The sequence below is a fragment of the Dermochelys coriacea genome, chromosome 9 (assembly GCF_009764565.3).
Source record: "Dermochelys coriacea isolate rDerCor1 chromosome 9, rDerCor1.pri.v4, whole genome shotgun sequence".
Classification (NCBI taxonomy): domain Eukaryota; kingdom Metazoa; phylum Chordata; order Testudines; family Dermochelyidae; genus Dermochelys; species Dermochelys coriacea.
In genome coordinates, this window is record NC_050076.1 from 100770309 (window position 1) to 100786389 (window position 16081).

Consider the following 16081-nt stretch of genomic DNA (forward strand, 5'->3'; position numbering starts at 1 on the left):
AGCCGGCTTTTCCCCCTTTCTCAAGGACCCGAAAAGGCAGTGATGGGTGGAATGGCCCATCCCCTCCCCATTTTGTCCAACAATTAGGCCTAATTTCCAACATACCCCATTTGGTGAATTGATTTTCATTCTTATACAATCCTTGAACTAGATCAGTAGGCTTTTGGCCATGGAAGAATTCAGTCTCTCATTGTCTTTTTTTAAAATTTAATTTAATTTTTTTGCACCCTGTCCCATCAGTGTTTGTTGTTCTAGGTTATTGTGACATTTTATGAACTTTCCCTTATTTTTCACAGTTGAGCGCACAATTAGGGTAAATATGTAGGCCCAATTATTATAACGGTCCTTTTCTGATCAAAAAGATGTTCTGGTTACCCGTATATTATACATAATGGCTCTAAGAACCAAAATTGCCAACTCCTGGGCAAGGCTCGAGTCTCCATGTATAACGAGTCACAAAGAAAAATGTCAAATGTTCATGGGTTCAATGGAACCATAGTAAGTTTCTTGACCAGGAGCTGAGAAATGCTCCTTTGCTTGGAGGGGCTGGTCTCAGGGGATGACACCTGGAGTTCCATAAGACTTCCAATTAGGATTCATTCCTCTGGAAGTTTAGCACATATGTTCATTTCAGAACTGATGAAAGGAAACAGTTTTTTCACATGATATGCAATTAGACTGTGGAACTCATTGCCACAGGATGACATTGAGGCCAAGAACTCAGTAAGACTCAAAAAGAGATTGGACATTTATATGGATAATAAGAATAGCCAGAGTGATCATAATAAATAACAGCATTATTGGAAGGTATATGAAATCTCATGCTTCAGGACGTAAGCTGATCTCTGTTAGAGATCAGGATGAGGTTGAATGTCAGGGGCAGATTATCCCACACCTGGTACTGCAGGATTCTTACACCTTTCTGTGGCGCATCTGGTGCTGGCCGCTATCGGGAGACAGGATACTGGGCTAGATGGATCTTGGGACTGATCCACTGTGGAATTCCCATGTCCTGTCAAGGCCCACCCCCTGCATGCTCCCCATCTCATCCACACACACTATGCTGTTGTGGTCATCACATTTCCATTTGGTTTTCCTTTCATTTATCTTGTCTTTTCCTGCCCTTTCTCCTGATCTCTCTTCACCGCTCCCCTCCTTCTCTTTCTGCTTCCCATGTGTACTCTTGTGTTCTCTCTCCCCTACTTCTTAGTTCTTTCTCTTGCCTATTTGCCTTCCTCTTCTGCTTCTCTCCTCCCCCTTTAATCTTTAACATGTGCAGATCAGGTAGCAGCACTTGCACCGGGAGTGCACCTGCATCTCTGGCTGAAGGCTGCTGGCCTATGTTGTTACAACACAAGGACTCCAGAGCTTCCAGTTAATGCAAAAGGCATTTGTTAATTTTTAATAGATTACACCAACTCCTTTTGCTAAACTTGTTTTCATTAATCCACTCTGTGGTATAACTCAGGAGCTCTTTCACTCACTGCCAAAGAAAAATCATTAATGCAAATGCAGGTGCCAGATTCTCTTCAGGGTAAATCGAGAAAAAGCTCGAGGGCTGAAAAACAATGTCACAAGTGCTCCTTGCAAAGTAAACATGGGAGCAGCTCATAATGGATAGCTCTGGAGCCCAGAGTGGTGTTGGAAAATGGGGTTGTGTGATATCGGAAGGAATGGAGATTGTTGTGTGATGCATATATAATGGAGGTCCAATCAAAGGATGCACGAACATTGCTTAAATAATTGGTCGGTCGCTTAGGGTGAAATGCACTTTACCTGCATAAAGTCAGAATAATAGAGCTTTATGTTGGTAAAATGCATGCACATGCACCACCCCACCCCCTGTCGGGACATGACTGCAGTATGGCATCCTCTCCCCCACAGCCTTTACTCCGGACTAGGTGGGGAGGGGAAGCAGTAATAATAATTGTATGTAGCACTTAGGGCGTAACAGCTGCAGCCCTTCTGTCCCACTTGAACCATGAAATCTTGGGCCAGTAGCTGCCATTGTCCCTCCCACACCCCGGAGTTGGCTTGAGGGGCTGGGTGGATACCTCTTCCGCGGCACACGTGGGGTATGGAGACCCACTGTGTGCCGTCTCCACCTGCAGCTCTCTTGTGCAACTGCCAGGTAGGGCAGAGGTGTTGCTAGGGCATTGCGTTTGTCCTGGGTGATCTTCACCCAGAATCAGTCGTGTCCTTGAAATGACATGAGTGCCCTTCGAGTTGTCTGTAAAAACATGTCTGAAGGGCAGTTTGCACTTGCTATGGACCAATCAGAAGCTCATGATCTGTACATGTCCAAAGGGGCTTTTGGTTTCAGATCAGTTAATCTGAGACCAGTTCACATGGGTTGCTTACCAGGAAGGCAGTTTTATTTCTCACCTCACATCTGAGAAGGAGTTTCTCTGGCCAGGACACAGATGATGGATGAGTGGTGTTTAGCTGGTGGAGTTCTTTGTTGGTTCCTTCGTTCCCTCTCCTCCTGCAGTGGCTAGATGAATTTTTATTTTCTCCCCATTAACCAAGAGGAACATCCTGTAAATTGGTGCTGAGGCGGTGGAGAGATGCAACCACAAAACCACATAGATGCTCTGTAACAGTCTGGATGCTCGTTTAAAATATGACTAGACATGTACAAGAATCAGGACTGGCACAGCATATGCCATGCCCTCAGTTAGTGCATTATAACTTTCTAGACAATAAGGCAGTTAATAAATCTGTGGGAGCTCTAGGATCTGAGCGCTAACAGCCTGCGGCGTAAACTCTCCCTGGTAAAATACAATCATTCTTGTCTAACTGTTTATGAACTTTCAGTGTCTCCTGGAGGAGCAGTGGTATCCTGCTGTGCAGGATGTGCAGTGGTATCCTACTGTATCATGGTACAGCACAGGTGGATAACTGTGTGTGTGTAAAGAATGTTCAAGGAGCCTACTTGGCATCAGTTTCATAAGCCAAATGTGCAAATACATACTCCTGCTTAAGTATCTGTTTGTATTGGAAACCAGGGTGTTGTAATTTTGGGGTAGGAGTGAGCAGAAATTTTGGTGTTCTCCACAGTACTTATATCTGTTTAATGTAAGAAGTGGAGTTTAATGAAATTGTCTATTTTTATAAATTGTGGATGTGTGCATGTACGTGAGACATGCATATACAGACATCTTACAGTAAATAGGGTCAGTAGTTTGATCTCCTGCATCTCATGGGCTATTAAATTTCACCCTGTATTGAACCCAATAACTTGTATTTGGCTAAAGCATGTCTTCCCAAAAGGCACCAGTCTTCATTTGGAGACATCCTGAGATGGAGAATCCATCATTTTCCTGAGTAGTTTGTTCCCTTGCTGTTATAAATGTGGGCCTTTTTTCTAATTTGAATTTGTCCGGCTTCTGCTTCCAGCCCTTGGTCCTTGTTCTTCTTTTCTCTGCTAGGGTAAAGAGCCCTTTAGTGCCAGTGTTTTCTCCCTGGGAAGATACTTGTACACTGTAATCAAGCCTTCTCTTGATCTTTTTGATCAGCTAAACAATGAGTGCTTTAAGTCTCTTACTGTAAGGAGACTCGGGGTACTGCATAGTGTCATACAGTCAGAGAGCTGTGACAAGTAACAGGTTCCCTGCTCCCAAAGACTAGTCATGTAAGACCACAAGCTGGTAAAGTGCAGACCCATACAATCATCAAAACAACTGGTTGATGGTCAGTGTAATGTTAGTGCCTTGAGAAACAGGTGGGATTTCAGCTCCTTGAAGGAGCAGAGCGAGGAAAGCATTACATACATTCTTTAGAGTGCTGTTCTAGATCTAAGAGATGACATGGATAGAGGTGCAAAAGAAACAAAGGACCCAGATAGGACTGAAGAGCAAATGAAGAAGGCAGTGGTGTAGGAGAAGATAAGGGCAGAGCTATTGGCAGGGATACAGTTATCTACAATGGTTTGACTTTTCTTTCTTTCTTTCTTTCTTCACTGCGGAGGTTGTGGGCCACCACCTTCAATCTTTCGCAGTCATGACAGAGTAGTAAAACATCCACTCTCCTTTGGATACCAGTTCATCTGACGATATTTCCAATGTAACTGGCTGTCTTTCTTCCTCTTCCTGGTCTGCCTGCAAACTTGCTGGATTGTATGAATATGTAAGTGAAGCATTGTACGATTGGTGAGCTACGTGTCAACAAAAAGATGTTATTCTTTTACTGAGGGTCTCAAGTAATTGTGTTCTTTTTAAATTCATCCTTCTCGTCACCACTTTGTTTGTAGTTTTGGTTATCCAGCTAATATTTAGCATTCTTCTATAACACCAAAACTCAAATGTTCTGAGTTGTCTCTCAGTGTCCTTTGTATGTGTCCAGCTCTCAAAACTGTATGGGAGAGTTGACCCTATGTAGCACTTCAGCAGTCTAGTGTGGATATGCCGTTTTAACTTTTGACAACATAGAAGTCTTTGGAAGTTGCTGAATACAGTTTTTGCAAGCTGTATTCTTCTCTTGATTTCTTTGTCACATCTTCTGTCCAATGTAATTAGATTCCCTGAATAGGGAAATCTATTCACTTGTTCCACCACTCGACTGTCAGGCCATAGGTACTTACTACCTTGTCCATCACTTATCGTATTATTTGTCATGGTACTAGAATATGTGCTCCTCTTTAGTGGGACCTGAACGTTTGTGCCCCAGACTTTACCAAACTTTTCCTAAGTGAAGACCACATCTTAATCTTGCCTAGGGACATTGTGGAATCTCCATCATCGGAGATTTTTAAGAGTAGGTTAGACAAACAGTTGTCAGGGATAATACTTAGTCCTGCCTTGAGTGCAGGGGACTGGACTGGGTGACCTCTTGAGGTCCCTTTCAGTCCTACAATTCTATGAATAAAGAAAGTATCTTGTAGGCCATCCTATTTAGTTGGGGTCACGTGGGAAGCTCCCACCCATCCCTGTCACAATCTCATAACATCCATCTGGCAATGACAGCAAGTGCTTACGTGGAGCGGTAATGATGGCAAAGTGTGTGGGGCTGGCTTTTCCAGGCTGACCCTCCTGCTGTTTCCAGCTGCTGTCGACGTCCTACATGTTGTGTCCTCTCTGAAAACATTTCACCACGCTGTTGCTCTCCATTCCCTCCCGCCCTCGTGTCTGCTGAGTTTCTCTCATCTGCAAACAAGGAGAGCTGGCACCGTGTCCCCAGCAAGCACTTTGTGCACCACCAGTGCTCCACAGACCCCATTTTAGGAGCCCTGGTGTTAGACAAAAATAATTTTGTTTCAGCAGGGAGAGCTCACGCTACACCCAGCACAGTGGTAGGGCACTGACAGATTTAGTAAATGCCTCACTTTGAGCAGTTTTCATGCCTGGACATCAGTTATTAGGATGTTACTATATTAGGTCCAACATTGAAGCCCATCTGCTGGTGCAAGCTTGGCAGCCAAAGGCCCATATGCTTGGCTGTGGAATGACATTCTCTAGCTTTGGCATCTAGATATCGGCTCTTTTTTCCTGGCTTTGCTAGCGGATCTGCCTATTGGTCTGGGTGAGCCTGCTGTAGCAATGCATTGTCCTCTCTGATGTCATTTTCCTTTGCTTGCAAGGCATTTGCTTCCAGTTATTTGCTTAAAAATACATTGCCTATTTATGGTGTTTCACCAGGCATAAATATGGTTTCTTCATGAGTGTGCATGCCTGTTATAATGCTGCCTACATGCCAATACTTATCCTCCTGGCTTTTTAATGCCAGCTGCAATGGAACTTCTTATGCCAACTCGAAAACAATCTACTCTGCTTTAACTGACTTTGAAGATGCTTCCAAAATGACTGCAGTTCAGGAAGGAGGGTGTTTTAATTATTTGTACCTGATAAACTCGTGCAGAGGTAACACACGTCATTCTAATACTAATCCGTGGCAGAATGTCACTCCTTCAGACCCGGAAAGCCCATATTTTAAAGTTTACGTCATTTGTGGGTGTCATCCGTACTGCATGTTGCAGCAAGAATGATGATTGCAGCTTTTGATGTGCTAGGAGCAAACACACAGCAGCTCTGTGTTAGAAGTAGCTTTTGTTGCAAAAGATACTTACGGGGGAGTCATTTGTGCTCAACTGGAGAAGTTTCGTAAACTAGGTAAGGACTGTAGATGACTCTGTATAGTATGTCCTGTTTGCATGTAAAAAAAAACCACCCTCCCTCAGAAACACTAGCAGTGCTAATGATTGACTATTATTTCAAGCGGATTATCTAATCTGCAGCACAAAGGACAAGAAGGGCAAAAAACAAATGAAGACTGAGTGTGTAATTAGTACAGATTGTTGGAAATACCCTCTGGACAGCGTTGGACTGATTATAAGCAGAAACAGATTTTTGGAGTGTATATGAAAAAATCTCTGCTTTGTAGCAGAAACTGTTGCATTTTACAGGGTGCATCACAACTCCGACAGTTTACAAGCATGAAGATGGGGATAGCTAGAAAGTGCAGATTAAAAGTAGGAAAGTTGATAAGAAGCCTATCTCTGGTTATTTTAATGGGGTAAATACAGACTGATTGTTTAAGGTATGTATTTGCTTTTTCCCCTTTCCTTGATGGTGCCTTTTTTTAGATACTGTAGGTCTGCATCACAGGTTTGCTTAGCATAAAAGACATAGGTGGCACTGTATATGTCTATACTAATGTAAGGGCAACAGTCCTGATCAATGCAATATCCATTTTTGCCTTTCTTAGGGGCCATTTCAGGAATTGATCTGATTAGGGAAAATAGTTACTCTGGCTTCTGTGTTTTAGAACTTCAATTTAATTTGTTATGCTTCTTTTTAACAGGGTTATGCCTGAAATTGGTTATCTGGTAACCCCAGAGACACCCTCCTGATTGTTTGATGAGAGTGGAGAAGTAGATTTTATGACATCACATGCTTATTGGAAGTTAAGCAAAATGGACTCAGAACAGCAAATATACATTTAAAGAAATACTATTTGTACAAAATTAACTATAATGCCCTATGTCATGAAAATCTGGCAATAAAATAGGGGCAAAAGTCAACAACAAATCAATCAGCCACAAATAAACCTAGAGAAGGAAACAACACAAAGTCTGTTAAAAACAGAAGCTTTACCAAAACACAGAAGTTCAAAAGTAGCTGGGCAGTGGTAGAAATTTGCCACCCAAACCTCGTCACACAACTATACTGCCATCCTCCATGAGATCCTGAAGATAATCGCTAATGGTTTTGAGATTGCTTCTTCTAGTTCCTTAAGTATCCGTAGGTGAATTTCATCAGGCCCTGCTGACTTGAATATAGCTAACTTATCTAAATATTTTTAACCTATTCTTTCCTATTGGGGCTTTTGTTCCTCTCCACTTGTTAATATTAATTGTGTCAAGTATCTGGCCACAATTAACCTTTTTAGTGATGACTGAAGCAAAATAGACATTAAACACCTCAGCCTTCTTGTTGTTATTCCTTCCCCACTAAGTATTGGACCTCCATTTTCCTTCGTCTTTCTCTTGTTCCTAACATATTTATAGCACCTCTACTTGTCTTTTATGTCCCTTGCTAGGTGTAAATCGTTTTGTGCTTTAGCCTTTCTGATTTTGTTCCTATATATTTTTCTTTTCATCCTTAGCGATTTGTTCATATTTCCACTTTTTGAAGAACTTGTTTTTGATTTTCAGGTCATTAAAGAGTTCCTGATGGAGCCAGATTGGCATCTTACAATTCTTCCTGTCTTTTCTTAGCATCAGGATAGTTTGCTGTTGTGTGGTTAATCTTATCTCTTTGAGAAACTGCCAGCTCTCCTGATCTCCATTTTCCTTAGATTTCTTCCCATGGCACCTTACCTGCCAGTTCTCTGAATTTGTTAGTCTGCTTTTTTAAAGTCCGTTTTTTCCTTTTAATTTGGCCAAAGAGGAACCATGACATTTGATAGAGACAATGGCTGTGCAGCAAGTGGAATTTCCATTTTGCAGGAAATTCTGCCATTTCAAAATTGATTCTGTCCAAACTAGAACAAAACTATCGAATTTCAAAATTTCCCATGAAAGAAAATGTTCATAAAATGTATTCAGGTCAATTGAAATGTTTTGTTTTGATTTAGACCTTTAACTTTTTATATGATTAATTATAATGTGAAAAATCAATTTATAAACAGTCATTTCAAACAAAAATGAAAAATTTGCTCCAAGAAGGACTTTATTAAATCTTTTTTTTAAATTTTTGAATGAAATTCTGTCAAAATCAATACATTTGTGTGGACACTTTCAATTCTGATAGAAAAACGTTCCACTGGAAAAATTTTTGACCAGCTCTAGTAAGGACTCTGCTTCAGGAGTAGAGAGGCATGGACCACCGGCTGGAGAGGCACTTTATTGTTTTTTAGAAAATTGCAATGGAATATATATATTCACAGAAGCACCAGAGGTGGGAGTATGGGTGTACATGAGAAGAACCTTCAGAAAATAGCAATTACAGGTAAATATTTTCTGTTCTTCTTAGCTAGATTTTCATTACTCCAGTGGAATAATGGACCAGCAGTGGTATCATTTGATTATTCCATAAAAGGCTAACTGCAAAGTAGTGTAATTGCAAATTTATTAAATCAAACCATGTAATCATTCCTCTGAAAATAGGTTGCAAATTAAGATGTAAGTTGCTGGCGTTTAAGCAGATACAGCCATATGTCTATGAAAACACATGGAAATATGATCGTTGTTTATTCCAGAGTGGTATTTCGTGACTGAAAGTAGACCATAACCGTTGCCACTGATCTGACAGAGAACACCATTCGTGGTGAGATATCCCATTACCAAACTTACAGGCACAGTTTTCAGAGATTTTTGTCTTGTTTGCTAGTTTAAAGTTTTGCTTTGTTTGAATGTTCCTCAGTTATTTACAGGGAAGCTGCCATTTTCTGACAGGGAGAAGCTAGTGTTTCCTCTCCTCTCACTCTCACGAGGATGCTGCAATCTATACCTGCCCCTTCCCAGCATTCACCATCCTCTTGTGCAACAGTAAACCTTTCCCCTACAGCCTGAGCTTGCACCCTAGCTGCCTACCCAACAGGACCTCACAGACCTGCCTCCTAACTCACCCCCAGACATCTCCTTTACCCAAGTGAGGTCTTCCTGGAGAACCCTCTGCTTTCCAGCTCATTTTCCCCTCCTCTTCTTGACAGCCCTCCTGGACAGCTACCTGTGTATCCTCCGCTCTCCTCCAAACTGCTTGAGGGGCCCTTCCTTAGAAGAGTGGCTCATGAGTAAGGCTGCAACCTCCATGACTTTGGCCAATCCCGGCTGGGAGCTGCAGGGTCCCCTGCTGCTGCCGGCATCAGGTGGACCTCCTGCCATTCCCAACTGCCGCGGGCAGCAGGGGCATCCCCGGAGCTCCCTGCCACTCCTCGCAGTCCCAGGTGGCCCAGAAACCACAGCAACTATTCACCTGGGGGCGGGGCAGGAGGGACCCCTGGAGCTCCCGAGTTCGGAGCCCCCAGCGGGGGGGGGGGAGGAGACAGGGACCCTGGAGCTCCCAGCCCACCACAGCTGCCCAGAGTTCTCATTTTATCATGGATATTTTTAGTAAAAGTGAGGGACAAGTCACGGCTTCCGTGACTTTTTCATTGTTGCCTGTGACTTGTCCCTCACTTTTACTAAAAATATCCATGATAAAATCTTAGCCTTACTCATGAGCAGAGCACCTGAAATCCTACTGACCTCACTCGCACCCGCGCCTGCACAGAACATTCTGGGTAGGACGTCTGTATTTCACCTGCGCATCTACCAATGTGATATATGCCATCATGTGCCAGCAATGCCCCTCTGCCATGTACATTGGCCAAACTGGACAGTCTCTACGTAAAAGAATGAATGGACACAAATCAGATGTCAAGAATTATAACATTCAAAAACCAGTTGGAGAACACTTCAATCTCTCTGGTCACTCGATCACAGACCTAAGAGTGGCTATACTTCAACAAAAAAGCTTCAAAAACAGACTCCAACGAGAGACTGCTGAATTGGAATTAATTTGCAAACTGGATACAATTAACTTAGGCTTGAATAGAGACTGGGAATGGATGAGTCATTACACAAAGTAAAACTATTTCCCCATGGTATTTCTCCCTCCCACCCCACCCCCCACTGTTCCTCTGATATTCTTGTTAACTGCTGGAATTAGCCTACCTGCTTGTCACCATGAAAGGTTTTCCTCCCCCTCCCCCCCCCCCCGCTGTTGGTGATGGCTTATCTTAAGTGATCACTCTCCTTACAGTGTGTATGATAAACCCATTGTTTCATGTTCTCTGTGTGTGGTATATAAATCTCTCCTCTGTTTTTTCCACCAATGCATCCGATGAAGTGAGCTGTAGCTCACGAAAGCTTATGCTCTAATAAATTTGTTAGTCTCTAAGGTGCCACAAGTACTCCTTTTCTTTTTGCGAATACAGACTAACACGGCTGCTACTCTGAAACCTGTATTTCCATATGATACTAGATCTGCTTCAGTCATGGATCCCAGAATTTGCCATGAGGAACAGGATCTCTCATTGTTCTCCCAGTCCAGGGTCCATGTGAAAGGTACCAAATGGTCAGTTCTGTAGATTAAAATGCCTTATTTCTCCACAGAATAGATATGGTGGAGGCAAGAGCTGTGCTATCTTACCATTGTGACTCAAACCTGACTGACGGGATCACCTCTTGGTGTTCCAGGGCGCAAAGCTACTTGTCTTCACTTTCAAAGCCCTTCATGGTCAATCCCCACTCTACCTATCATCTCTCCTTCAGTACTGGGATGTCAGCGCCCGCCTCCCATCGACCCATGATGCTGGCTTCCATTGCCAACTTGTTAGAGCTTCAAACAAGCCCCTTTACGCTTTCTCCCCTGCTGCTCCTCCTGACAGGGAGATGATTCCCATACACATCCACCAAGCTGCCTCCTTCAAATTCTTCCTTAAAACTCTCCTTTGCCTGAAGTCTACAAAAAACTTGACAACAGTTAGGCCGCTCATGTGTTGAGATCCCTGCCTATCACTAATACCGTACTCATACCCCCGCATCAGTCTGTCTGCCTGTCCAGCGGTTGCCTCTTGTATTTTACTTAGATTGTAAGTCATTTGGGGCAGGGAGTATCTTCTTGCTCTGTGTTTGTACAACACCAGCGCAGTGGGGACTGGGTCCATGTGCAAGGCTCTGAGGCACTGTGGTAATACAAATAAATATATACCCATTCGCTCCTTGGCCTGTCTGCTGAGACTGCCCGGGTTCTTGTGGATTTTATCATGCAGACACCTTTCCAAAGAGGCCTGAACTGAGACCATCAATTTAGCTCAACATAGGTCACCAAAGAGTCATCTTATAGTGACGATTTTTGGTCACTACTGACCTGGGATAAATTTGAACTATTAAAGGTGAAAGGTGCTATATCCCATTTCTTTGTCTCCCAAGGGCCTGAATACTTAAAGCAGCAAGGCTGATGGAAGTTTTATTCTTGCAGGGCACGGATGGGCTTTATCTGCATATCAGTTTCAGGATTGCAACTCTGCTTGTGTCACACGCTCCTGAATCTGCACTCAGCTCTCTGGAGGAAGAGAGCGTATAGAAAAGAGTACTGCGGGAAAAGACGATTTGGGGCAATCAGTGGGAATCTCTTGGATGAGTTAGAGAGAGACTGACACTTGGCGTTTGCTTGCGTGTGTGCGTGTCTCTGTGTGTGCGTGTGTGTGTGTGTTCTCTTTCAATAATTTTTGATCCTCCTTTGATGACTGACTCACTTGCCATCTTTACGCTTTGCTTTGCTGTGTGTGTGGGTACATTGGTTAAGACATATTGTCTGGGTCTTTGCTTTGGCAGTGATGTTTATTAGGTTGATGGGGTTGGGTTTTCTGCTGGAGTGTTTTAGTCTCTTGGATTCTCTCTCAAGGAGGGGGTGTTTTGATACTAGCCCGTAAGTGCCTTGGTCTGCCTGAGTGATGATTCAAACTGACCCTGTCTTAGGGGACTGAGCCAATCCACTGAATGGATTGTGGGCCAGAGTTTCAGCTGGTGTAAATCAGCGGGACTCCGCCTCTAGTGACACGAAATAGGACCATGTAAAATCAGCGTTCCCTAGCGATGGTTTAATAGGCTCCCAGCGGACAGTAGATCATGGGAGGCTTGATCCCAAGTGCAGAGATGGAGGGAAAAGGCAACAACAAAAATGCCAAGCAGAAAAAACTGAACTGGGGAAACTTTGCACTCTCTCCCATCTGCGTAGCATAGAAAACTCCACATCCCCTTTGCACTGAGGGCCTGATTCTCCATTGCTGCAAATCAGCTCTAGGTACGGGAGGCTTTTGTCGACGCTGGCCAAATGCTGCCTTTGCTTTTTCTTGTCTAGCCAAGTATTGCAAAATGTTCCCTGTTCGGGTTGTTCTGTCTGGCTTTGTTGTTGCTTTTTTCCTCTGTCTCTTCACTGCAAGTCTGGCACCTAGGATTTACTGCTCAATGGGACTTTGCAGCCACTGTCAGGGGATAGGCGCTTTTACCAGTCAGTGGGCTGGTCCGTTGGAGAGAGAACTCTGCTGTGCAGCTCTCTCCAAGATTTGAAGAGGGTTTTCTTTTACATGGGACATTGGCTTGAGAAGAATTCTTCCCCATCCTTTGAGTGGGAGGCAGTTAGTCTGGAGGTTCCTCTATTACAACACTAGGTCCTACTTTGCCTCTGGTCATTGACACTATCCTCGCTCTAACTGCCCTGCGTTTTGAAAATGCGTGCAGACAACCTAACAGGTGCATGAAAGGTGTAGAGAAAGCATGTTTTAAAGCTAAAAAAGAAAAAGGGGGTGAAATTCACCCCTGTGCAGGGCCTGAGCAGTGCACCACTTCCATCCTGCTTAAGCTCTCCAAATAGGACGGAAGTGGTGCATCGGCCATATGCTGGACTTTCGCTTTGAACTACGTGACTGGGATTTCTTCACTGCTTCTGGACACGTGAGCGGTGTGGAAGCCAGATGCAATTTTTGTTTTAAACAAAGCCCAGCTGATTTGCTTTGGAAATAGCTCTCCAGTGACACCACCACTCCTGCAGCCCCCGACTTCCATGGGGACAAACGTTCTTACACGTACGTTCAGAGAGCGCTGGGCAAACATGGCGGGATGAATGCTTCTAACACCCTGTGGTGGGAAGAACAAAGGACATTAAAGCTCTTGTATGTGAGAAGCGCACATTGGGTGGTATTTTCAAGTGTGCCCAGTATTGGCCCAGCTCTTCTCCCATTCACATCTGTGGTAACCACTTCCCCCTGCCCCCCCCCAAAAAAAAATCCAATGGGAACAAAATGAAGGCAGCGCTGAGGGTTTTGTAGACCCCACCCATTAATTCCCTGGCTGCTGCAGCAGATGTTATGTTAATGTTGCCAAATGTGCTGCCAAAACTCTGCAAGGCTGGACCTGGTATGAGATTAACATCTGTTATGCAGGTTTTCAACAGGGGACCTCCGCCCATGAGCTGAGAACTAGTTCAGGCCCTAGCTGCCACTTAGGTCCCCCTTATGCCTTGTCTTGAGACTTGAGCAGAGCATAAATCTGTGCTGGCCTTGTTCACAGCGGTGGATTTCACCCATGTGATCTGAGGGATCCCTAACTACAGGGAGTTTTCCATAGGGGAAGGATGGCCTTGTGATTGGCACACTGGAGTAGGGCTCAGCAGATGGGTATTCAATTCCTGCATGTCCTTGGGCAAGTCACGTGATTTCTTTGTACTTCTTGTACATCTGAAAAATGGAGTTAATATGTTTTCTTTTACTAGGTATTAGTACAGCACCCAGCACAATGAGGCCTCGATCCCAGTCAGGATCTCTAGGCCATTCCATAATAATATAGAATCCATACATATAGTCAGGCCAGATGTTGGTACACTGTGCTCAGTAACAATCTTTCTCTCTCTCCTTTTCAGAGCTGGCTTATGATTTGGATATGGATGACGTTTCCTCAAACAACCAACTTTTGAATCAGCAAAGCAAAGGTGATACAGCGGTTCACAACCTGGGGTCAGGAAATACCACATGGAAGCATGTTCCTGTCACTGCTATTTTCATGGCAGCCTTCCTTATGTGGGCCCATTGACTTTGTACAGTAGCCACAACAGATTTTCCTGGGGATCAACTTCTCTCCTTATTTCTTTCTGAAGAAAACATTCTGAACTGTGCTCCTCCTGCAATATAGGCACACTTCCAAAGATTAAGTGAATGACTTACATTTGTTTTGTAAAATAAAATGGTATCTTTACCACCAGGGGCTGGTTCATGGTGAATTTTAGTGTTAGTAAATCCAAGTAGTGCTTTTAAAAATAATTTGGAAGGGTGATACTACGTTATGTTCATATCAGTTGACGAAGGCTGAATTTTCATTCCTGTTAAGCAGAACTCCATAGTTTGTTTTGAGTTCATTTAACATGCATGAGCTAGCGTAGCATCTAAGGTTTAGTGAATATTATCACCAAAGTTCTTCAGACCCCCATTCTTGTCTGACTTAACCCAGGTTTTGTCTATAGTTTAAGTAGAATTGGCTCCGACTCCAAATTTAATACTCATCCCTGGGAAACTTGCCAGGTACATAATGGTGAGGCCATGGGGGTGCAGTGAGAAACACAGTGCAAGTCCAAAACGGGGAAGGAGATTAAGGAAGAGACGGGAACCACTGGCCCAACTGATCAAATTTCAGAAATTCTCCTCTCCCTGGTCCTGATTCTGCTACCTGTGAAGTCAGTAGGAAAACTCCCATTGACTTCATAGGGAGCAAGGGTAGTCCCTAAACATTTAGGGGTAGCCTGTGACTATGCACTTACCCAAGGGAGTAAGAACCAGCCTTTCACCTGCAAGGCCACTGCATCTTGAGTCTGGAGACCCAAGAGTAGGTGCTTGTTTATCTCCCGTCCACCAGAGCAGGTGGGCAGGAAATGGGTGGAACCAACATACAAGCCAACACGGAGAAAACAGGAAGTCAGCGACTGGTGGCGGAACTGTGTCTGAGGGGTGGCACATTGCCTCCTGGGGCTAGTCTTGTGCTGAGCCTAAAGACTAAATTACCCTGGAATAAAAGATGGCTAAATCAAAGCAGCCCTGCTGACAGCAGGTTGTTTTGGGACATGCTATCTTTGATCATCCTCGTGGTGTCATGGGAACACTCAGAACATGCCACTGTCCTGTGTCCAAGGAGGGTGTTTTGGCAGTGGCGGTACGTGAGGAGAGCAGTACTTCTCGCATTAGCGGGCACAACGTCAGCACGTTGTGTTTCAGGCAGTTCTGCTGCTCACTTCCCACGAATCCAAACAGTTCCTGGGAAGCCCCTTCTGAGGCAGCCAGCCAGTCTGTCTCAGAATTCTGGGTCAGCTGGACCTGGTGCGTATGTCTTGGCAGCACACTCCAGGAACAGACCTCTTCTTCCTCTGGAAATGTGCAAACACAGGCCCAGACAAAGGACAGAGGGTGGTGCTGTGCCATACTTTTGCGGGGCTGAATAACATGCCTCCAACCCATTGCGTAGGTTAAAAGCAAGGATTGGCAGGAGACGCACATACAGCACAATAAGACGTTTATTTGAACATTCTTGTGTATGTTGTTTTTGTTCCAATAATTATTTTCTTGGTGGACAACATATCAAAATACCTCTTTCACAAATTTAAAGCATAGGAAAGTTTTAAATTGGAAACTGGAACTGGCTGCCCTGGAGAAGGCCATCAGTGACCCAGACTGCTGGTCTTCAGAGCACAGTGGACAACATATGCCTTTGGGCTAGAACCTAATGACATTTTTGGGTTAGGGGTGAGGAAAGTTTGTCTTGGTTCCTGGCCAAAACAGGCTGTATATTTCAGCTTAAGGTGTTGGTAATCTTAGCACTGTATTGTATGTGTGCTTTAAATACTTTGTGTCTCAGAGCTTAAATGCTTTAAAAAGCTACTAAGTAAATATCTTTCTGAAAAGTGAACTGCAAAGATTTTTTTAAAGGATACCTTGAAAAGGTGAAAAATATCCAGCTGTTACTTTAAACTGATGAGCCTGACCTTGGTATAAAACTCACTAACTGCAATGGAATTATTCCTTATTTATACCAGGGGGATAGGAGCATCAGGTTGTT

At 43.9% G+C, this 16081-nt stretch overlaps 1 protein-coding gene across 1 annotated transcript in view; it reads left to right on the forward strand.

The window, feature by feature from the left end:
* The window catches only part of GPC3 (glypican 3), a 282585-nt gene extending 266701 nt beyond the window's left edge, over positions 1-15884 (forward strand). The window contains exon 8 of the mRNA XM_038417170.2: positions 13902-15884. Coding sequence (XP_038273098.1) covers positions 13902-14071 — 170 coding nt within the window. The 3' untranslated portion in view covers positions 14072-15884. The remainder of the gene's footprint in view (positions 1-13901) is intronic.
* The last annotated feature ends 197 nt before the right edge of the window (positions 15885-16081 follow it).